This window comes from Tachysurus vachellii, chromosome 18 (genome assembly GCF_030014155.1).
Source record: "Tachysurus vachellii isolate PV-2020 chromosome 18, HZAU_Pvac_v1, whole genome shotgun sequence".
Taxonomy (NCBI): domain Eukaryota; kingdom Metazoa; phylum Chordata; class Actinopteri; order Siluriformes; family Bagridae; genus Tachysurus; species Tachysurus vachellii.
The window spans coordinates 18,706,486-18,729,938 of record NC_083477.1 but is presented as its reverse complement, the minus strand read 5'-3'; the positions used below and the strand labels follow the sequence as shown (position 1 = coordinate 18,729,938).

The window sequence follows — 23,453 nt, the reverse complement described above, 5'->3', positions numbered from 1 at the left end:
ACACAGAATCAAATGCTTTGTTTGACGATACAGTCAATGCTCTTTCATATCCATAAGAGATGCACAATGAAATAAAAACAGTTATTTTAGTGAGTGAAAAAACTGCACTTACAGGACACAGCTGTTAGAAACAGCAGGAGACAGATGGAGCTCATGGTGATTTGATTAGCACTGGGTACGGCTGCTGATCCAGAATCTCCACAGTTCAGAGAGCTTTTTATTATGTCTCTGTTCCTGACTTGATGAGAAAAAGAGAGAGGAGGGAGGAGACACAGGCTTATATGCAAATTTCTCATATTGTGTTTTAATCGTAAGCATCATCCTTTTTCATTCACATTCTCAGAAGAGGACTTGCAGTCTCTGCTCACTTTATTCAACAATTTGAAATTTTGCCTACTCCATACACACCTAATTGAAAGGAAATAGTATACATTTATACAGTCTCCAGCTTCTTACTATCAATCGGTATGATTTTCTCCGTCTCTCTATAATATTTATCATTTCCTACAATTATGTAGAAGTGAATCCCACTGGACAAGGAACAATGACTCAGTAGGCTGCAGGACAGTAATCTGGTCATGATCAATCTTAATCATAACTTAATTATAATGTGATGTAGAGATGTCAGTGTTTATTTTCTTGATTTAAAAAGTATACATTAAAAAAAATCTAATTGTAGTTTAAAATTTAGCACTACAATCACATCAAATCAACTGACAGAAAGCTAGCTGATGTCATCTTCTAACACTTCTGAGAAAGCTAGAAGGCGAAACATGGATTTCTCTAGATGTAAAAACCTTCTCATCTCATGAACATCTCTAATCTGTGATTTTAAATCTATAAAATTTGGAACATTAAGAGACATTCTCATGTAAATTTATATGAAGTGAACACACTCTTTATATCAGCATATTCAGTAAGAAGTAAAATACATGGAGTGTGTTGTTATAGGACAATAATCAAGGACCAGCTGGTGTGATGTCAGGAATTGTAGAGGTTCTGGATGCAGGTGCTGATAATTTGTTGTGTAAAGTACAAACAAAACACATGAAATTGTGTAATTCTGCACCCTTTGGTTCTACTGTGACATGAAATTACTGCTTCAAAAATTAATGCCACTGATTATTCAGCCTGATATAATCACTTTTCCTCTTATACAGCAGCAGTCTCTGAATGGTTCCGATTTATCTATTAATTAAAAAAGAATATGGTGAACTCTTTTTACATTTAAACTAACAGTTAATGTTGTAGAACTTTTGTGAAATGTATGTATTCAATAATCATGAATTGAAAGTCGACTATTTTTCTGTCAATGTTATTTATTTCCCTATTTATTGTTCCTTTGTGGGAATTTGTTTATAAGTGACAGTCTCAGTGTTCATTGTCTCACAGAAACACACTGAAATTATGGAGTATCGAGATCTGACTGAGGATATGTTGTAATTTAAGGAAACCTAAAATGTTACAGCATATTTGTTAAGCCTTACCACCACCTACAGATCTTGTGAAAATGGCCTCTATATTGAATGCACTTTTTTCCTTTACTACATCTGGGGAAAGATTTTGGATGGCACATGAACATGTTTGTACCACTATGATGTCTAGCACAATAAATAAAAAGCAATATCCTGGGCACTCAAACCAGTCAAACCAGAATGAATCTGAAATGTATTTAAATCATGATGAGGAGATTAATCTGATGGAGGAAATGTGAATCATATGTAGAAACAGCCATCAAGAATTATATACAAATTTTACCTTTAAGGATTATTATCTATGACTGAGAAGATTGGGATTATGATAATAGAACAAGTTTTACCTTTCTATAGTCATGGAATAATGCTCTCACACTTTCTCACATATGTTCACACAAATTCTAATTTGTTGATGGGATTAGTATTAGTTAGAAATACAACAGTATATAAAGTTCAGGATTGTGATATTATTATAATAGTCTTTATGATGTGCAGCAATAAATATTATGGATTTAAATGAACTTAAACAAATAACTAGCTTGAAATTTTCTGTGATCATTCGCAGGATTATTGTTTTTTATTTAGACTCGGATAGATTAGTGTTGTGTCTTGTGTCTTGTGTCACACTGAATGAGAAGTTTTTGTACAGGCATGTTATTTATTTGTCTCGCTGTGGCGTAACGAGCGCAGTAATACACAGCTGTGTCTTCAGTCTGCATGTTCTGTCCTCCAATTGTTATTGTGTTAGTAGAAGTGTCTCTGGAAACCTGATACCTGCTTTTCAGTTTCTCACTGTGGTCAGTGCCCCCACCACCACATATACGTCCAATCCATTCCAGAGTTTTTCCTGCAGGTTGTCGTATCCAGTCTGTACAGTAGCTGTAATCAGTTACTGAATATCCAGAGACTTTACAGGTCAGAGTCAGTGACTGACCAGGAGTTAATACTGTGGATCCGGTCTGGATCAGCTCAACACTGTGAACACCTGTTAAAGAAAAGTTATTTTAATGATGTAAAAGCAAAAAGCTTTAAGGAACCAAAACTGTATTACATGTCAAATGTAAAAACACTTACAGTGTACGGCTGCCAGCAGCAGCAGCAGTAGGGATGTAGAGATCATGGTGTTTGTTGGAGCAGAAGACGTAAAAGCTCTTGGTTTTTGTTGCATAAATATATAACAGAGGAGGACATTTGCATAGAGACACTCCTTATCTTAGGGTCAACATGGGATGGTTTCTTATATATAAATATAAATGAGAAAATCTCCTCATCTTTTAAACACGTCTGTATTTTTTAGAGATATCTATCACTGCAGCTTGAGTTTATGTTTGAACCAATAAGAAGCTTAAGGCAGGTGTTAATGAGTAAGTTTATACACTATCAGGTGTTTTCATGTGAATTTATAATAAGAAAACTTACAGCAAAATTTATTTTTATTAATTTATTGTTATATTTAATTTAGAACCTTACATTATAACAGCATTATAAAATACATCTTGTCATGTTACTGAGAAACATCACAACCACAGGAGGATGTAGTTACATAAATTATAGTGTTTTTATTTGTCCAACCTGTGTTTAACAACCCAAATAACTAATCACACATTATGGAAAGAGTGAAAAAGAAGAGAAAATGTAGATATTTGTCTGATAATGACTGATACTGAATGAGTCTCATACAGAATGCAGTTTGTGGATTCACTTTTTTTCACTTTATTTGTTGAGCTCTGCTGCCTCCTTCAGTTGTTTCAGTTATTGAACCTCAGACTATGAGAACAGACTGTGTGTTAAACACAACACACTGCTGGAAACATGCTGTATTATTCCTGAATCCACTCATTAAACACTGATTCCAACTTCTGGTTAAAAATAATGTAAAATGAAGGGATTAATAATGGTTCAGAATGAAGACTCTTTCAATAATGTTTTCTTTTTTATTTAAAAATGACTTTGTGTGACTGTGTTTTAAAATGCTGCAAACGATTCTGACTTCATTCCAGTGGAAGAAAGTGAAAGTGTGACTGAGATGATTTATTAGTTACACTGAGAGGATGTCTGTAACATGTCTCATAAGGTTTTTGTAAGAGGAATCCACTATTCTGTCTCACTGTGTGTAACGAGCGCAGTAATACACAGCTGTGTCTTCAGTCTGCATGTTCTGTCCTCCAATTGTTATTGTGTTAGTAGAAGTGTCTCTGGAGATGCTGAACTTATTTTTCAGTTTCTCACTGTAAACTGTACTCCTAGCACTTCTGATGTATCCAATCCACTCCAGAGCTTTTCCTGCAGGTTGTCGAATTCAAGCTGTATAATCGCTCGTAACTGAATATGAAACCTTGCACTGGATGGAGAGACTCTGGCCTGGCTGGACTGTCATGGAAGCAGGCTGAGTCAGTTCCTCACCATGCACATCTGTGGAGGAAAACACATGGTGATATCTCACACAATATATGCTGCACCTTTATTCTTCATCTAGTAAATGAATGAATTTGATAAAGCACTCACAAGAAGCAGCTGCCAGCAGGAGCAGTAGAGATGTAGAGAACATGGTGTGTGTTGTTTGGACTGGAGTCTTCTCTGTTCTCCAAAGTTTAACACACACCATCACATCATATAAATAGAGTGAGATCCAGCTCTGACACTTGGATTTGTTTATCTGCTGATGATGGGAGGAGAATGTATCTGAAATGTATTTATATCATGAGGAGGAGGTTCATCTGATGGAGGATGTGTGGGTTTATAAACTCAACTCTTTCTCTTTGGAGTTGTAAACATGTTTTCTAACAATGTTCATGCTATAATTGATTCATAATTGATTTTCATCATTCAACTGCCACCATGAACATAAAGAATGACTGGAGTTTTTCTTTCTTAACTGTGTGTATTTACAAATGATAAGTAGTTCATGCTAAAAAGTGTGTTATACAAGATATAAAACACTTGTGGGTGTGATGTAATACAGTCATGTTAAATAGAAAGTACACACAACTGAACTCTATGGTCATTCAAATTATTTAAAAATTACCTTATAACACTTTCCAGATTGATGGACAGATTCTCTAAGATAACTGCTGATGCTTCATTTTTGTTAAATATATAATGAATGTAAAATGTTATGTGTTCTTGTTCATCTGAGGTTTTATTATCTAATTTCAAGACCTGCTAAAGTCTAGATAATTTTTTATTATGTCTTAATAGTAAACCCAGAATTCAAGAGGGTGCACTTTCTTGAAGTAAATTAATAATCTTTCATTAGTATAAATGTCCAGACAATGTTCAGAACAGTCCAGTAAAAGTCAGCAAGTGGTAAACTTGTAAGTCAGAGACACTGTAAACATTTTGGTTCTTTCACTTCCATGAATCTGAAAATGTGGGTTTGTCATGTGTCTATAGTAAGTGTACAGCCACGTTCACACTGCAAGTCTTAATGCTCAATTCGGATATTTTGCTCAGATCTGATTTTTTTGTTTGGCTGTTCACATTACCTTTTAAAATGTGGCCTATATCAGATACCAGTGTGAACTGTTTGCTGTTTCGAACTGACCCGCCTGTGCAAACGAACAATAACAATGACGTCACACGCAGCACGCCGTTGCGCTAAAGTTGGCGAAGTTATGGAGGAAGTAAGAATTTTCGCTTTTCTTTCTAAATGTTTGTGTAATGGCAGCACAGAGACGCAGTGTTTTGAAAATTTTCGGATGTCGAGGGCAACTTTTGATTATTTGATCCCTTTTGTAGGCGTTGTCACGTTTGTGTGCGTACTCACCGGCGAATAATTGTGACGAATGTCTATGTAGATTGAAGTAAAAGTCCCATCAAATCCGAATAGGTTGTTCACACTGTGGCCACATTGGAAAAAATCAGATTTCGGTCTGATTCAGGACCACATATGGAAGTGGTCTGAATCTGATTTGAAAAAATCAGATCTGGGCTAGATGTGAGTGTTCACACTACTCCTGAAGAAGTCTGACCTGGTCACTTGACCCCAAAAAAATCAGATTTGGGCCACTTTTACCTGCAGTGTGAACGGGGCTTTAGTTTTTGTACTGATGTCTAAGGGGAAGTATCACTGTGTGTGACGGGCGCAGTAATAAACTGCAGTGTCTTCTGTCCTCATGTTGTTCATCTGCAGATACACCTGCTTCTTACTGTTGTCTCTGGAGATGGTGAAGCGGCCCTTAACAGCGCTGGAGTAATATATGCTAGTAACGTCGATGGTTGCAACCCATTCCAGCCCTTTTCCAGGCGCCTGTCTGATCCAAGCCATCAAGTAGCCACTAATGTCTAATCCAGAGGCTGTGCAGGTCAGTTTATGAGACTGATCAGGTTTGATGATCACTGGATCAGACTCGATCAGTGTCTGACTGCAGGAATCTGAAATAGAAGAATATTCAAGGTAAAAATTAACATTAACAAAATAATAAAAAATATATATATACTGTATATATTTTAATAATGTAAAAAAATAATACTAACATTGAATGAAGATTACTAGAGTAAAGTAACTCAAAACTCTGTCTAGTCCCATCTCAAAGAATTAAAATGATTCCTGCTGCTGTAAATGAACACAAACTGCTGCTATGTTGTTGGGCTGAATGTTTCAGCATAAATGGTTCAAACACAGGATTTGGTTTGCATGACACACCCACTAGAGATATAAAAACATCATGTGTTTCAGACAAAACATTGCTGTGTTGAGTGCAGCTCTGCAGCTGTTAATCACACTCACACCCCGTTTCATCTCCATATCGATTTAATGTGGAATATAATTCAGCTGTTTGTTATTATTAATAATGACATGAATGTGTTGTGATGTAATTAACACTTTCCTGAACTACACTGAACATTATAATCAAACCATGTAACCGAACATGACGTTCATTCTGGTATAGGCTGAAACCCTCTAGAGGCTATATGTGACGAATGCAGAGAGAAAGAGCTGAGAAGATTCTAGATCAGGTGTTTTTAAATCCTAAAGATTTGTAATCTCTAGTGAGCAGAAGAGAAAGCTGAAATCTAATATAACAACAGCTAGATGTTGAAACTATTCTTTATTCTTCTTCTTCTTTCTTAATCAAAAGTATAAAATAATCTGCTTCAAGAAATGGAATCAGGAGTGAAGCAGGTGACTCGTCTTCTCTAAATTGCCCCTCGGTGTGAATGAGTGTGTGAATGTGTAACATGACCAGAATGTACGCTCAGTGTTCCTGGGATGGACTCTGGAGCCTGCACTCTGACCCAATAAAACACTTCCTAATGATGACCGAGTGACTGAATACATTACCCTGATTATTGTCTGGTGATACTGAATGATTATATGATTAGTTACAGTATATATATCCTTACACCTCTAATTCTAATTAATTATCATGTGCAGAACCATAAAAAAATTTGTATTATGGTTTAAAATCTATATTACAAACTTCAAACTGTTTGTTCATATTTGTGGATTATTTATTTATTTATTTATTTATTTATTTACTTACTTACTTACTTACTTATTTACTTATTTACTTATTTATTTTTTATTTTCTAAGACCTGGATAGATCAGTGTTGTGCCTTGTGTGTTGTTATTGTGAACACTGACTGAGGAGTTTTTGTACAGGGATGTTGTTTATTCGTCTCACTGTGGATCACGAGCGCAGTAATACACAGCTGTGTCTTCAGTCTGCATGTTCTGTCCTGTTAATGTCACTGTGCTGCTGGACGTGTCTCTGGAAACCTGAAACCTGCTTTTAAGTTTCTCACTGTAGTAAGTGCTACCATCATAACCCATAAGTGTGACCCACTCCAGAGCTTTTCCTGCAGGTTGTCGAATCCAAGCTGTATTGTAGCTCGTAAGTGAATATGAAACCTTGCACTGGATGGAGAGACTCTGGCCTGGCTGGACTGTCATGGAAGCAGGCTGAGTCAGTTCCTCACCATGCACATCTGTGGAGGAAAACACATGGTGATATCTCACACAATATATGCTGCACCTTTATTCTTCATCTAGTAAATGAATGAATTTGATAAAGCACTCACAAGAAGCAGCTGCCAGCAGGAGCAGTAGAGATGTAGAGAACATGGTGTGTGTTGTTTGGACTGGAGTCTTCTCTGTTCTCCAAAGTTTAACACACACCATCACATCATATAAATAGAGTGAGATCCAGCTCTGACACTTGGATTTGTTTATCTGCTGATGATGGGAGGAGGATGTATCTGAAATGTATTTATATCATGAGGAGGAGATTCATCTGATCTGAATTCATAATGGAACAGCAGCCTTTCTATCAAATACTGTCATTTTCCCAAACCAGAAATCTTAAAGACTCAATGAAGGAAACAAGGAACACAAATGAATTTTAGCATAATAATTATTATGTATGCTTGAGGATCCTTTTGAACATTGATACGTACAAGATCCAAATCAATCAAATGTTTAATCAGGCTTTTGTTTGTATAAAATTAGACAATCATTCGTTTCACTCGATCGACTCCACTTGAATTTTCCATGAAATCAGGTTTTCCATAATAAAGAGCCTTATTTACTGATCAACACTAAACAGGTCACCACAGACATTTTATGTAACTGAGTTTAATCCGAGTGTCATGATGCTGGATGCAGTCAGAGCAGAATGTGAAAAGAGAGATTGTCTAAATGTGCAGATGGAAACAAATGGAGATGGTTGAGTTTGTACAGACTGCCCTCTAGTGGCAAAAAGACCTGGTGTCAGATGATACACACCTAAAATGAGAAAATGTTTCAAATGTCCTGGCTGTCAATTAAAAAAACTTTCACATGGACCAGCAATGAAAATAAAGTAAGTAGGAATTCAGTAATGGATCATTTTTATCAGCATGGTTTAAAAGAGAGAAAACACTCAGATACAGTATCAGCAGTAACATAGTAAATCATTTGGTTTAAATAATCAGTTAATTGGGAAATCAATATTAGTCTCAATGATTATGGCACTGAGAAATACTCCATATTTCTCAGTCTGTCGATTCAATTCAATTTATTTCTGTAATGCGTTTAACAATGGACTTTGTCTCAAAGCAGCTTTACACAAGTACAGAAACGTAAAATAAAAATTTTAAAGTTTACATTTTAGCTAATTCTAGTTTTCCAATGATCAATTAATAAAACTTATTTGGTGAGATGATAAAAAACTTTTTGTGTTTGTTTTTTTCCTTTTAATTTGTACATTACCAAAAATAAGTAATCAGATTATACAATGCTTAAATTTAACATTTAATTTCATGGGATTCTTATTAATTATTAGATTTAGATCGAGGAGTTTTTGGATGGTTTTTGTTCATTCAGGATGAAGAGTTAAAGCCTGAGTGCTGAGTGTGAATGGATGTTGTTCTTTATAATAAATGTCTTTTGCAGACACATTTCATTTCAACTATTTATAAAAAGAGACTATTATTCCTAAGTAAACTTTTATTTATTTATGTATTTCATTAATGCCAGTGTTGGTGTCTGTGTTGAAATATTTGTAATATGGGGATTATTTACTCAGTAAAATGTAGTTGTTATTTAATTAAAGAAGTGAATTGTGATGAGGTTTTTGTGCAGCACTGCAGCTTGTCGTGTCACTGTGTGGATCACGAGCGCAGTAATACACAGCTGTGTCTTCAGTCTGCATGTTCTGTCCCCGTAAGGTCACGGAGTTACTGGAAGTGTCTCGAGAGACCACAAACTTGTCTTTAAGTGAATCTTTCTTATAAATATCTCCATCATAGTCAATTAAATTGATCCATTCTAAAGCTTTTCCTGCAGGTTGTCGAATCCAAGCTGTTCCATAGTGGCTGCTGCTATCAGTGATAGAAGCTCCAGACACTTTACAGGTGATGGTTAAAGTCTCTCCTGGCTTTCTAAGCAGTGAGTCTGGCTGGATGAGCTCAGTAGCACAGAACACATCTGTAAAAAGAGAAAAAGAAAAGGTGGACATGTCGAACTGAAAGGATCAGATGAAATAATAAAGCTTCAATCCAAACACTCACAGGGGGCGAGAGCCAGCAGCAGCAGTGGAGCTGAAGCAAACATGTTTGTGTTGAAGGAAGACTAATGAGAAGTGTTTCCTCTCTAGATCAGAACGCTGCTAATATTACAAGAGGAGATGCAGATTTGCATAAACATTACAGAGAGGCTGTGTTGAGTGCAGCTCTGCAGCTGTTAATCACACTCACACCCCGTTTCATCTCCATATCAATTAAATGTGGGAAATAATTCAGCTGTTTGTTATTATTAATAATGATATGAACGTGTTGTGATGTAATTAACGCTTCCTGTGATGGTCAGATTGAAAAGTGATCTATTTCCAGTTACGGCTAATTAATCTGAATCTTTCCCTGGTTTCTGTTGGATCCAGTGCATGAGGTTCATGGAGAAGTGCAGTAGGAGACAGAGACTTAAATGCAAATTTCTCATATTATAATTTAGCATCATCCTTTTTCATTCACATTCACAGAGTAGCACTTGCAGTCTCTGCTCACTTTATTCAACAATTTGGAGTTTTCCCTACTCCATACACACTTGATTGAACTGATATAGTATACATTTATACAGTTTCCAGCTTCTTACTCTCAATCAGTATGATTTTCTCCTTCTATCTATACTATTTAGAAAGCAGCACATCCTATTATTGTCATATATTGTACTTATTACACTTATTACAGACATATATATGAAATGACCACAACTGCATGATTCAAAGACTATTTATAAAATATGTAGAATTTTGCAGTCTGGTTAACTACGTAACAAATATAACAAAAATGATACACCATAAATAATAAGTACATCACTTTCCTGTGTTCAGCACATCACCTGTTAGATAGCAGCACTCTTCTTATGCATGTAAATCTCCATATCAATTTAATGCGGGAAATAATTCAGCTGTTTGTTATTATTAATAATGATATGAACGTGTTGTGATGTAATTAACGCTTCCTGTGATGGTCAGATTGAAAACTGATCTATTTCCAGTTCTCTTAAATTAATCTGAATCTCCACCATAATCCATGAAAATGATAATAATTAGATAAACGATCCTTTATGTCGTTATCAGTCATGTGTAGGCTGCAATCTAGAGAATTACATTAACACAGAAATGATTCTCATGTCTGCAAATTTCCTGGTGAGCAAGAGGCTGTTTTTTGTTTTTTTTATAACAGGGTGAATTTGCATCAACACGCTTCAGCTGTTAGATTTCATAGCTTCATAAATCCTTCTCGAAAAAAAGCAGCTGCTGCCCCCTACAGGTGCAGATACAGAAGATGAAAATTTTCTGGCTGCCAGAAAATAATAACATTGTAAATAAATAACAATACATTTTTACATGGACTAGCGGAAATAAAGAAAGTTGGAATTCAGAAATGGAGAAATTTTTTATCAGCATGGTTTAAAAGAGAGAAAACACTCAGATACAGTATCAGCAGTAACATTGTAAATCATTTGGTTTAATTAATCAGTTAATTGGGAAATCAATATTAGTCTCAATGATCATTTACAAATGAACATCTACTTCCTCAGTTCTTAGTATGTCAATTCAATTCAATTCATTTGTTTAGCACATTTAACAATGTACATTGTCTCAAAGCAGCTTTACAAAAGAACAGAATCACATATATTTTTATTTAAATTTAGTACCAATTTGAGGAAACCTTGAGAGGATCCAGGCTCAGTTGGGAACCTCATCCTCATTTGGGTGACACAGGACAGTAAATAATGTAAATGTAAATAATGTCCTTTCTACAACAGTTTGTAGTCAGTTTGTCACAATGTGAAATATAGTCAATAAATATTAGATATATACAGGGAATTAAATAAATATTATATCAGTATAAATGTCCAGACACTGTGATCTTGTCATGTGTCATGTGTCTGTGTTTTTGTACTGATGTCTAAGGGGAAGTATCACTGTGTGCCACGGGGGCAGTAATAAACTGCAGTGTCTTCTGTCCTCATGCTGTTCATCTGCAGATACACCTGCTTCTTACTGTCGTCTCTGGAGATGGTGAAGCGGCCCTGAACAGCACTGGAGTAACGTATGTCATTGCTGTAGATGCTTGCAACCCATTCCAGCCCTTTTCCAGGCGCCTGTCTGATCCAAGCCAAAAAATGACTACTAATGTCTAATCCAGAGGCTGTGCAGTTCAGTTTATGAGACTGATCAGGTTTGATGATCACTGGATCAGACTCGATCAGTGTCTGACTGCAGGAATCTGAAATAGAAGAATAATCAAAGGTAGGAATTAACATTAAAAATAGAAGAAAACAAAATATTTTTTAAATAATGTAATAAATAATACTAACATTGAATGAAGATTACTAGAGTAAAGTAACTCAAAACTCTGTCTAGTCCCATCTCAAAGAATTAAAATGATTCCTGCTGCTGTAAATGAACACAAACTGCTGCTATGTTGTTGGGCTGAATGTTTCAGCATAAATGGTTCAAACACAGGATTTGGTTTGCATGACACACCCACTAGAGATATAAAAACATCATGTGTTTCAGACAAAACATTGCTGTGTTGAGTGCAGCTCTGCAGCTGTTAATCACACTCACACCCCGTGTCATCTCCATATCAATTTAATGTGGAAAATAATTCAGCTGTTTGTTATTATTAATAATGACATGAATGTGTTGTGATGTAATTAACACTTTCCTGAACTACACTGAACATTATAATCAAACTGTGTAACCGAACATGACATTCATTCTGGTATAGGCTGAAACCCTCTACAGGCTTTATCTGATGAATCCAGAGAGAAAGAGATGAGAAGATTCTAGATCAGGTGTTTTTAAATCCTAAAGATTTGTAATCTCTAGTGAGCAGAAGAGAAAGCTGAAATCTAATATCACAACAGCTAGATGTTGAAACTATTCTTTCTTCTTCTTCTTCTACTTTCTTAATCAAAAGTATAAAATAATCTGCTTCAAGAAATCGAATCAGGAGTAAATAACGTAACTCGTCTTCTGTAAATTGCCCCTCGGTGTGAATGAGTGTGTGAATGTGTAACATGACCAGAATGTACGCTCAGTGTTCCTGGGATGGACTCTGGAGCCTGCACGCTGACCCAATAAAACACTTCCTAATGATGACCGAGTGACTGAATACATTACCCTGATTATTTTCTGGTGATACTGAATGATTATATGATTAGTTACAGTATATATATCCTTACACCTCTAATTCCAGTAGTTTTGTTCTCTATTAATAAGAGCACAGACATTTGTTCTCTTCTGGACTCCTGAACACATAAAACCTGCAGACGCTTAAAGAACCAAAGTCACTTAAAGAACCGGAATATGAACATGTCTGAATCTGAACTTGGGGTGAGCAAGAGGATGTTTTTGTTTCATGAATCCTTCTTGAAAACAAGCAGCTGCTGCCCCCTACAGGTGATTTTTAATTCCAGGAGTTTGTAGTAGTGATGCTGCAGTAAACATCTGCATTTCAGTTTGATCTATCGTCAGATTCTGTGCTGCTGAACAGACTCTGTGTTTCTAAATTCAGGAAATGAACCATCGACCTGTAGTGTTCCTGCAGCTGGCATCACAATCAGGAGGAATAAAAGCATGAATAGTATAGTATATAGTCCCAATTAACTCCCTTAAATTGGTAAAGGAAGAAACCTTGAGAGGAACCAGACTCAAAGGGGAACCCATCCTCATATGGGTGACACTAGATGGTGTGATTACAAATATACAGTCAGACAAGTGTTGTATTGGTGTAAGGATCACATGGAGTTCTGATCTCCTCTTAGTATCACAGAGTCCAACTGGAGCTGGTAGATCTGTAGATGTCTCAGGATTCTCACAGAGTCGGCCTCATCTTGGTGGAAGTCCAAAAACTTCATCGCACGGAAGATGATCGGAGCTGGTACAATGTCTGGGTATCTCGGCATGGGTAGAAAAAGAGAAGAGCAGTGCAGAGGGATTAACATATCTGCTGTTCATAAAAATGTGCAAGTCTAGTGTAATAGTGCACAATATAATGGGATGTGTTATGTGTGTACGCCTGACTAAAGAGATGAGTTTTTAATCTACATTTAAACTGGGAAAGTGTGTCTGAGCCCCGAATACTATCAGGAAGACTATTCCAGAGTTTGGGAGCTAAATGAGAAAACGCTCTACCGCCTTTAATAGACTTAGATATTCTGGGAACTACCAGAAGTCCTGAGTTTTTTTTTGTCTCAGAGAGCGTGAAGGATTGTAACGTGTTAGATGACTAGTTAGATACGTGGGAGCTAAACCGTTAAGAGCCTTGTATGGAAGTAGCAGCAGTTTGTAGTCGATTCTAAACTTAACAGGTTCCTGCAGCTGGAAGGGGATAAAGAGGAAGACCTGAGTGCTGAGTGTGAATAGATGATGTTGTTTATAATAAAGGTCTCTGGGGTGCAGCTTCCTGCTGAGGGAATATTTACAGCTCACAAGGACATGCTTGTTGAAGTAATTTAGTGACACATGTTTTCGTATTGCGTAGGAAACCCTTCCACAATCCCACTAAGGAATGTGTCCTAGTTTGCACGGGTTAGTGTTGAAAACACAAGATCAACTATCAGAGTTGGTCTGACCACGAACTCAGGTGTCCTTCCAAGTCCCCTCGGTCTTCTAACAAAGGATCCTCTTCAAGTTCTTCTACCTAATCTATTGTGTGAATCTTTAAATGAAGGAGTCAGACTTTGTCTTTTCAGGGTCCTCACAATGGGAGGCCTTGTTTTTATTAAACGTAGTGTAATACAGATAAATGTGTGTAATATATGTAAAGTAAAATAAAAGAAAATTACAAATAAAATCTCCTTCAAATAATCAAACAGTATTAGAATAAGTAAAAGTAATTAAAATTTAAAGATTATAACAAACCAAGAAACACTCTCCAAGTGTAAGCTTGCGTTTGTTCTATGATGCACACAGAGTATACAATAGAATGCACACACAATGTAATTCAAGACAAGCTTTTATACGTTTCCAAGCCTTTCACCAATATTTAATATTTCAATATCAATTCTTATTGACTTTAAAGCCTACATTCCTTCCCATTCCTCTTTCCCCAAACCGGTAACCCTGTGGTCAGTGACCAGTTGTATTCTTTAAGGTATACATTCCTTTTAAACAGCACAAGCTTGCAATATCATCTTACTAACTAAGTCCCTCCCCCACGAGTGTTGGGGTTTCCCTTTACGGATTACTGTCAGCGGTATCCTTCTGAGCACTGAGGGTTGACTTTTTTTTTAAGAGAGCCTCCATATAACATACTCAGCACGTCTTATCTTTTAACACAAAAGAAATATTATTGGATACATATTTTGAAAGCAAAGAAAGAAAAAAATATATGAAGAAATAAAGAAAACTTAATCACTTTAATATTCTTGATATTGATCCATTCTTCATTTCTGTCTCGGTACAGAGTCTGATTCTTTTTTCATCCATTGATTTCTTCATTCCTCAAGCTTTATATTCTTTATTTTATTCAACAGTTGTTTTATTTCTTCTGCTGCTTTTTCTATTCTCTTCTTTTTTCTTCTTTTTGTCTTTCTCGCCTAGCGCTACGTTTTCTGGTATTTGTAGCCTTAATCTCACTTTTGTTTTGTATGGAATATGAGAGCAAGTTTGTGAAGTTGGATAGCATTGATAAGGTTCATCTAATGAGCATGAAATTAAACATTCATTTCCTTCATCATCCATTCTACCTACCATTCTAACAACATTATGTAAGTTTTTGTACAGCTGTGTTATCTATCACAGAGCTCACTGTAAACTAGAGCAGCCAAGAACATGCTGTTTATACACCACTCTATTTGAATAGGGAGCGTCCATGACCACTATGGAGGTGTTCAACCCACAACCACACGCTGATCACTGGATAGATGAGTGGATGATAAGGTACTATGTAAATCTCTACAACAGAATGTTTCTCTATCAGAAAGGGAACCAAATCGAATCATTTTTAGAAGACACCTCACTCATCTAAGGAACACATTAGGAAACCTAAATGTAGGAATGGTTACGTGGTGATGGTTTATTTCACACAGACGGCTTTCTCCTGCTCCTGTATTGAGAAGGAGTAAAGCTCAGTGACAGAAAGTAAGGAATAAAACACTTGGGGAGGTTTTGTTACAGAAAAATAATCAACAATGAACCAAAGCAGAGTTTCTGTTATCATCACAACATGAAGTCTTTTATTCATCACTATTTACAATTTTTCTTTTCTTTTTATTTATTTATACTTATGTTTAATCTTGTGTTACGGCCAGAAAAGCAAGTTATTTCCTGTTATCGTGTTCATTATTACAGCTAGAAACAGTCCTTCCCTAAACACTTGTCCTGAAACTGAGGAAAAAGTACAAACTTTTCTGTCCTGAAGACTTTCTCATGCTGAAAATAAAGTCACAGCTTTAACCCTGATCTAGCTCTGACACTGGAGACTCCTTCCAACAACACGAAATAAACATTCTCTTTACAGAAATCTTCATCATATCAAACACTGCAGATATTTTATCTTCTAATTAAATGTTCACAATCAATTTGTACTTCAATGTATTCCTAATTGTTTGAGAAGTTTTTAAATGATGTATCAAGTGTTTGGAATGTAGGGATTAGTTACTAAAATGTAGTTATTGTTTAATTAAAGAAGTTAATTTTGATGAGGTTTTTATGCAGCACTGCAGCTTGTTGTGTCACTGTGTGGATAACAAGCGCAGTAATACACAGCTGTGTCTTCAGTCTGCATGTTCTGTCCTCTCAGTGTCACCGTGCTGCTGGAGGCATCTTTAGAAATACTGAACTTGTCAGGACTCTGCCTGGACTTTGGCCATGTGCCTTTTGTTTATGTTTTCATGTTCACGTGTCTGCCCCGCCTCTGCACACCTGTCCCTCATGTTTATTGATTATCTGTATTATTTAATTGAGCCGCGTTGCCTCGTGCAGCGCGGAATCCTATTGTCTCCTGTCGTCGTCATGGCCGGTTATGTCTGTGTCCTGTTTCGTGTGTATTTCAGTTATTAAATTCCCTGTTTTTGTTAAGCTGTCCTGCATTTGGGTCCATTTTTATCCCGCGTTCACTGACAGAAGGATTCCGCCAGACCAGGACCCAGCAGGACAGCTGCAGCTTGGACCGGCCGCTTGGGAGCATTTTTTTTTATTGGATTTTTTTTTTTCCCTTGGACTTTGCGGGTTTTGGTGACATCGGTCCGCATTTTTCCGGTGGGGGACGCCGCTCCGCTTCCGGCTTTTCCGCGGGGGGCGCCGCTCCACTTCCTGGTTGCGGGCCGTGTCACCAGCCCGAGTTTTGTTTTGTTTTTTCGGTGTCCTGTGACATCGCCCCGCATCTGTCCGGTGGGGGGCGTCGCTTCACATCTGGTTTCCGTGGGGGACGCCGCCCCACTTCCTGTCCGCGGGGGGTGTTGCAGGCCCGGGTTTTGCCCACTGGATTTTTTTTCTGTTCTGTGGAGGTTTTTGTTTTTTCCCTGCCCTCCCTCCCCTTTTCCTGGTTCTGAGAGGTGGGTCTGGCCGTGGTGCGTCGGGGGTTGAGCTCGGCCCTCCTGTTCGGCTGTGGACGTCGCTCGGCCCTCCTGTTCGGCTGTGGACGTCGCTCGGCCCTCCTGTTCGGCTGTGGACGTCGCTCGGCCCTCCTGTTCGGCTGTGGACGTCGCTTGGCCCTCCTGTTCGGCTGTGGACGTCGCTCGGCCCTCCTGTTCGGCTGTGGACGTCGCTCGGCCACTCTGGCTGCGCTGCCGTGTGCCTTGCTCCCCCCACCTGCCTTGCCGTGTGCCTTGCTCCCCCCACCTGCCTTGCCGTGTGCCTTGCTCCCCCCACCTGCCTCGCCGTGTGCCTTGCTCCCCCCACCTGCCTCGCCGTGTGCCTTGCTCCCCCCTCCTGGACCCGTCGGGACTGTCAGGATGGTTTGTCGCGTCAGGAGCCGCGCCTTGAGGGGGGGGTTCTGTCAGGACTCTGCCTGGACTTTGGCCATGTGCCTTTTGTTTATGTTTTCATGTTCACGTGTCTGCCCCGCCTCTGCACACCTGTCCCTCATGTTTATTGATTATCTGTATTATTTAATTGAGCCGCGTTGCCTCGTGCAGCGCGGAATCCTATTGTCTCCTGTCGTCGTCATGGCCGGTTATGTCTGTGTCCTGTTTCGTGTGTATTTCAGTTATTAAATTCCCTGTTTTTGTTAAGCTGTCCTGCATTTGGGTCCATTTTTATCCCGCGTTCGCTGACAGAACTTGCTTTTTAGAGACTCTTTATTACCTATACTTCCACCTCCCCAAATGTCATTCATCCATTACAGAGTTTTCCCTGCAGGTTGTCGAATCCAAGCTGTGCCGTAGCTGTTATCAGTAACTGAGTAACCGGATACTTTACAGCTGAGGATTAAAGAATCTCCAGGCTTTAACATCACTGAGGTGTCCTGAGTGAGCTCTACTGCACATTCCACATCTGAAAAAAGACATGTCACAATTCCAGTCAAAAATCTATGTACAGTAGGTTATAACTGCAGGAATTTACTAGCAGCTCTGAGATCATTAGTGAAGTGAAACTCACAGGATGAAGCTGCCAGCAGCAGCAGAACTGGAAGGAACATCGTATAACTAAAAGCAGTGCTAAACTCTCCAGAGCCCATAGTGACCGTGGCTGATATTTCTATATATGTAGCTGTAAGGGGAACATTTTACATATTCATTTGCATATTGTTATGCTGGTCTTCTACAGGTGTCAGTAATCACAGTGAAAAACGTTCCTTAGTGTTTAAATTAGTTTGTATTTATTTAACACTGAATCTGTAAGTTACATTTAGTATGTAAATGACTTTCATCCTCTGATTTTAAACTGCTTCCATAGTTCTCACTCTGTCACACTGTGAAACTTTTCTACTGACTGGATCTCATTACACAGACCCCTGAAAGTGTGTAGGAAAGTCACACTGTTGTGTGTGTTGTGTTATATTTTTACTGGACAAATTCAAAAATGCATTAATTAATCTAACATCAGTGTAAATGTCCAGACAATGTTCAGAACAGTCCAGTAAAAGTCAGCAAGTGGTAACATGTAAGTCAGAGACACTGTAAACATTTTGGTTCTTTCACCTCCATGAATCTGAAAATGTGGGTTTGTCATGTGTCTATAGTAAGTCTGTGTTTTTGTACTGATGTCTAAGGGGAAGTATCACTGTGTGTCACGGGCGCAGTAATAAACTGCAGTGTCTTCTGTCCTCATGCTGTTCATCTGCAGATACACCTGCTTCTTACTGTTGTCTCTGGAGATGGTGAAGCGGCCCTTAACAGTGCTGGAGTAATATATGCTACCACTGCTACCTGAGATTGATGCAACCCATTCCAGCCCTTTTCCAGGTGCCTGTCTGATCCAAGCCATGTAATAGGCATCAAAATCTAATCCAGATGCTGTACAGGTCAGTTTATGAGACTGATCAGGTTTGATGGTCACTGGATCAGACTCGATCAGTGTCTGACTGCAGGAATCTGAAATAGAAGAATATTCAAAGGTAGGAATTAAAGTTAAAAATGAATGAATGAAAAATATTTTAATTATGTAACAAAAAATACTAACATTGAATGAAGATTACTAGAGTAAAGTAACTCAAAACTCTTCCTAGTCCCATCTCAAAGAATTAAAATGATTCCTGCTGCTGTAAATGAACACAAACTGCTGCTATGTTGTTGGGCTGAATGTTTCAGCATAAATGGTTCAAACACAGGATTTGGTTTGCATGACACACCCACTAGAGATATAAAAACATCCACAGAGGAACAGACGAGAGGAGAAAACTATTTCTGTAAGTTTCACATTGTCAGGTCACTAACTGTTCTGTTTGTAGTATTAGTTAACGCTCCCTAACACTCCTGCTGCTTGGGTTTAATTAGAATTTTTCTTGCACTGAGATTGACATAAATACATGAACTTTCCTGACCCGACTCATTCAGCATTTATTGTTTAAATCAAATATAAAACCACAAAAAGTGAATATAACTGCAGAATTTATAAAATACACAGAATATGAATAGAATAGAACAAAGATTTGTAGTTAAATATGAATCACTTTTGCAGAATCACAAAAATCATTAATCTGTCCAGTGAGTTAAATGAAGCTGGAGAACGATTAGAGTGTTTAAGAAAGAGACACGGAATGTGTTCAAATAGACTGAGAAGATTTTCTTTACAAAGAGAGAATTCTAATCATATTAATTCTTAAATTCTATGTTGGAATAAAGGTTTTGTACAAAAAAGATTAACTCTGACTTTGCAGACATTTTAACAACAAAAGAAACAATACCCCTGTTTAGCTAACAATAACTAAAAATCCTCTGTGGAATGAATTAATAACTAGTTACAACATTTGACAGTAAACTATTCATTCATTCATTTTCTACCGCTTATCCGAACTATTCTCGGGTTGACAATAAACTATGATATACATAAATCAGTGACATTTGACCCCTTAATGAATGGAAAGAAAAAAAATCTCTCAGGAATCTCACTCTCTCTCTCTCTCATTTTCTACCGCTTATGCGAACTACCTCGGGTCATGGGGAGCCTGTGCCTATCTCAGGCGTCATCGGGCATCAAGGCAGGATACACCCTGGACAGAGTGCCAACCCATCGCAGGGCACACACACACTCTCATTCACTCATGCACTCACACACTACGGACAATTTTCCAGAGATGCCAATCAACCTACCATGCATGTCTTTGGACCGGGGGAGGAAACCGGAGTACCCGGAGGAAACCCCCGAGGCACGGGGAGAACATGCAAACTCCACACACACAAGGCGGAGGCGGGAATCGAACCCCCAACCCTGGAGGTGTGAGGCGAACGCGCTAACCACTAAGCCACCATGCCCCCCTCTTTCAGGAATCTAAATGTTATATTTTAAAGTTATCTCTGATTTCCAATGATTTCTGATTTCCAGTCTCAATAAACTTCTGATTCTAATTCTTATAATTTAGACATGATTTACACTAAAATGTTTAAGGTAAAAAAAGTAGTCTATCTGTTACAGTAACTACTTTAGGACATGTCAGTAGCTGTATTCTGCAGCCCCTTCACCATTACACCAAATGAGCAATAGTACTATTTTGCATGAGGGTAAATTATGTAAACTCTGTCCCTGACTATACATCAATAAAGCTGGATGATTAGAGAGCAGCTCCCACCAGTACAGCTTCAACTGTAACCATGCTGCTTGTTTATCTCCTAGTGTTGGACATATCTACGTCCTGTAAGTTTGTTTAAACCATACATTGTTGTACTTTGTCTATTTCATGTTGAGATCTATTAGAAAAAATATTATTATGTTTACTATCTATATATTTTTTTTATTGCAGTTGTTTTTAGCGCAATTGATTTTACTCAGCCAGGTCATGTGATTGTCCGGCCTGGACAGACTTTGACCACTGGCTGTAAACTGTCTGGTTACAGCTTGACTGATAGCAGTTATTGTACAAACTGGATTCGACATGCTACTGGGAAAAATATGCAGTGGATTGGATACATTTGTAGTGATGGAAGCACAGGGGGCACAGAGTCACTGAAAAACAGGTTCAGCATCACTCAGGACACCTCCAGTAACACAGTGACCCTCCATGGTCAGAATGTGCAGATGGAAGACACAGCTGTGTATTATTGTGTGCGCTATCATAACACAGTGCTACAGATAACAGAAGTGCCTGTACAAAAACCTCCTCAGATCAGCCTCATGCCTTTTGTCATCGTCCCAATGTTCATCATCTGATCTCTACATTTATCTCATCCTTTACTGTCTCAGTCATATCAATATACTGGAATTGCACAGTGTAGAGTGGCTTTTACAAACACTTTTTATCAGTCTCCTTATTTTAAAGAAGTGAGATTTCAGGAAATTCTGTAGTGAGAGTAGAGAGCAGGTGGAGGAATACCTGGAAAGTTAGATGTCTGCTCTGGAAAGAAGAGGAATGAAAGTCAGTCATAGTAAGACAGAATAAGTGTGTTTGAACGTGACGATGACTGAGTGACTGAATACATTACCCTGATTATTGTCTGGTGATACTGAATGATTATATGATTAGTTACAGTATATATATCCTTACACCTCTAATTCCAGTAGTTTTGTTCTCTATTAATAAGAGCACAGACATTTGTTCTCTTCTGGACTCCTGAACACATAAAACCTGCAGACGCAGACGGGGAAAATGAGCTGCAGTTTATTTACAGAGTCATTTAAAGAACCGGAATATGAACATGTCTGAATCTGAACTTGGGGTGAGCAAGAGGATGTTTTTGTATTATAACAGGGTGAATTTGCATAAACACACTTCAGCTGTTAGATTTCATAGTTTCATGAATCCTTCTTGAAAACAAGCAGCTGCTGCCCCCTACAGGTGATTTTTAATTCCAGGAGTTTGTAGTAGTGATGTTGCAGTAAACATCTGCATTTCAGTTTGATCTCTCGTCAGATTCTGTGCTGCTGAACAGACTCTGTGTTTCTAAATTCAGGAAATGAACCATCGACCTGTAGTGTTCCTGCAGCTGGCATCACAATCAGGAGGAATAAAAACATGAATAGTACAGTATATAGTCCCAACTAGTCATCACAATCATTGTCCTAGAGCTGATTTACCTCCAGTCAAATACATAAAGACATCATAATGTAAATGTGATACATAAGATGGTTATTATTAATATTATTAATATTAATAACTGCTAGAAGAGATTGGAATAAAGAGGAAGATCTGAGTGCTGAGTGTGAATAGATGATGATGTTTATAATAAAGGTCTCTGAGGTGCAGCTTCCTGTTGAGGGAATATTTACAGCTCACGAGGACGTGCTTGTGTGAGTTTTTGTACAGCTCTGGAGTCTGTTGTGTCAGTGTGACTCTCGTGCACAGTAATAAACTGCCGTGTCTTCGGCTTTCAGACTCTTCACTTCTAGGTACAGCAAGTTTTTATTGGTGTCTTTATTGATGGAGAACTGGCCCTGTAGAGACTGAGCGAATATTGTGCCTGTGCCACTATCAATGCTCCCGATCCACTCCAGTCCTTGTCCTGGTTTCTGACGGATCCAGTGCATGTAGTAGCTCATTGAGAATCCGGAGACAGTACAGGACAGAGTGACCGACTCTCCAGGTCTCTTCACCACAGAATCAGAGGAAGTCAGGGACTGTCCATAAGAATCTGGAAGAGAAGAATAGAACTCAGTAATGTTATCTTATACTGATTATAATGCTAATAATCTTCACATAAAAAACAAACATACATGAAATGAGTAGCAATAAGATACATTGTCCTAAAATCATCATTCTCTGAGTTCTGCTTCACCCAGATTTAAAGTGTATGTGAGTGTTATCTCTCACAGAGCTCACTGTAAACTAGAGCAGCCAAGAACCTGCTGTTTATACACCACTCTATTTGAATAGGGAGCGTCCATGACCACTATGGAGGTGTTCAACCCACAACCACATGCTGCTCACTGGATAGATGAGTGGATGATAAGGTACTATGTAAATCTGTACAACAGAATGTTTCTCTATCAGAAAGGGAACCAAATCGAATCATTTTTAGAAGACACCTCACTCATCTAAGGAACACATTCATTCATTCATCTTCTACCGCTTATCCGAACTACCTCGGGTCACGGGGAGCCTGTGCCTATCTCAGGCGTCATCGGGCATCAAGGCAGGATACACCCTGGACGGAGTGCCAACCCATCGCAGGGCTAAGGAACACATTAGGAAACCTAAATGTAGGAATGGTTACGTGGTGATGGTTTATTTCACACAGACGACTTTCTCCTGCTCCTGTATTGAGAAGGAGTAAAACTCAGTGACAGAAAGTAAGGAATAAAACACTTGGGGAGGTTTTGTTACAGAAAAATAATCAACAATGAATCAAAGTTTCTGCCCTGCGATGGGTTGGCACTCCGTCCAGGGTGTATCCTGCCTTGATGCCCGATGATGCCTGAGATAGGCACAGGCTCCCCGTGACC

At 38.3% G+C, this 23,453-nt stretch overlaps 3 gene segments (V, D, J or C); all 3 read right to left on the bottom strand.

Moving 5' to 3' along the window:
• Positions 1–2,071: 2,071 nt before the first annotated feature.
• On the bottom strand, positions 2,072–2,595 carry LOC132861649 (Ig heavy chain V region PJ14-like). The segment is given in 2 exon segments: positions 2,072–2,460; positions 2,550–2,595. Coding segments are annotated over 2 exon segments (435 nt in total).
• A 4,504-nt stretch (positions 2,596–7,099) lies between these two features.
• Positions 7,100–7,543, bottom strand: LOC132861022 (immunoglobulin heavy variable 3-43-like). The segment is given in 2 exon segments: positions 7,100–7,407; positions 7,501–7,543. Coding segments are annotated over 2 exon segments (351 nt in total).
• Positions 7,544–22,334: 14,791 nt separating this feature from the next.
• LOC132861648 (Ig heavy chain V region 914-like) lies at positions 22,335–22,776 on the bottom strand. The segment is given in 2 exon segments: positions 22,335–22,642; positions 22,725–22,776. Coding segments are annotated over 2 exon segments (351 nt in total).
• Between the last annotated feature and the right edge of the window lie 677 nt (positions 22,777–23,453).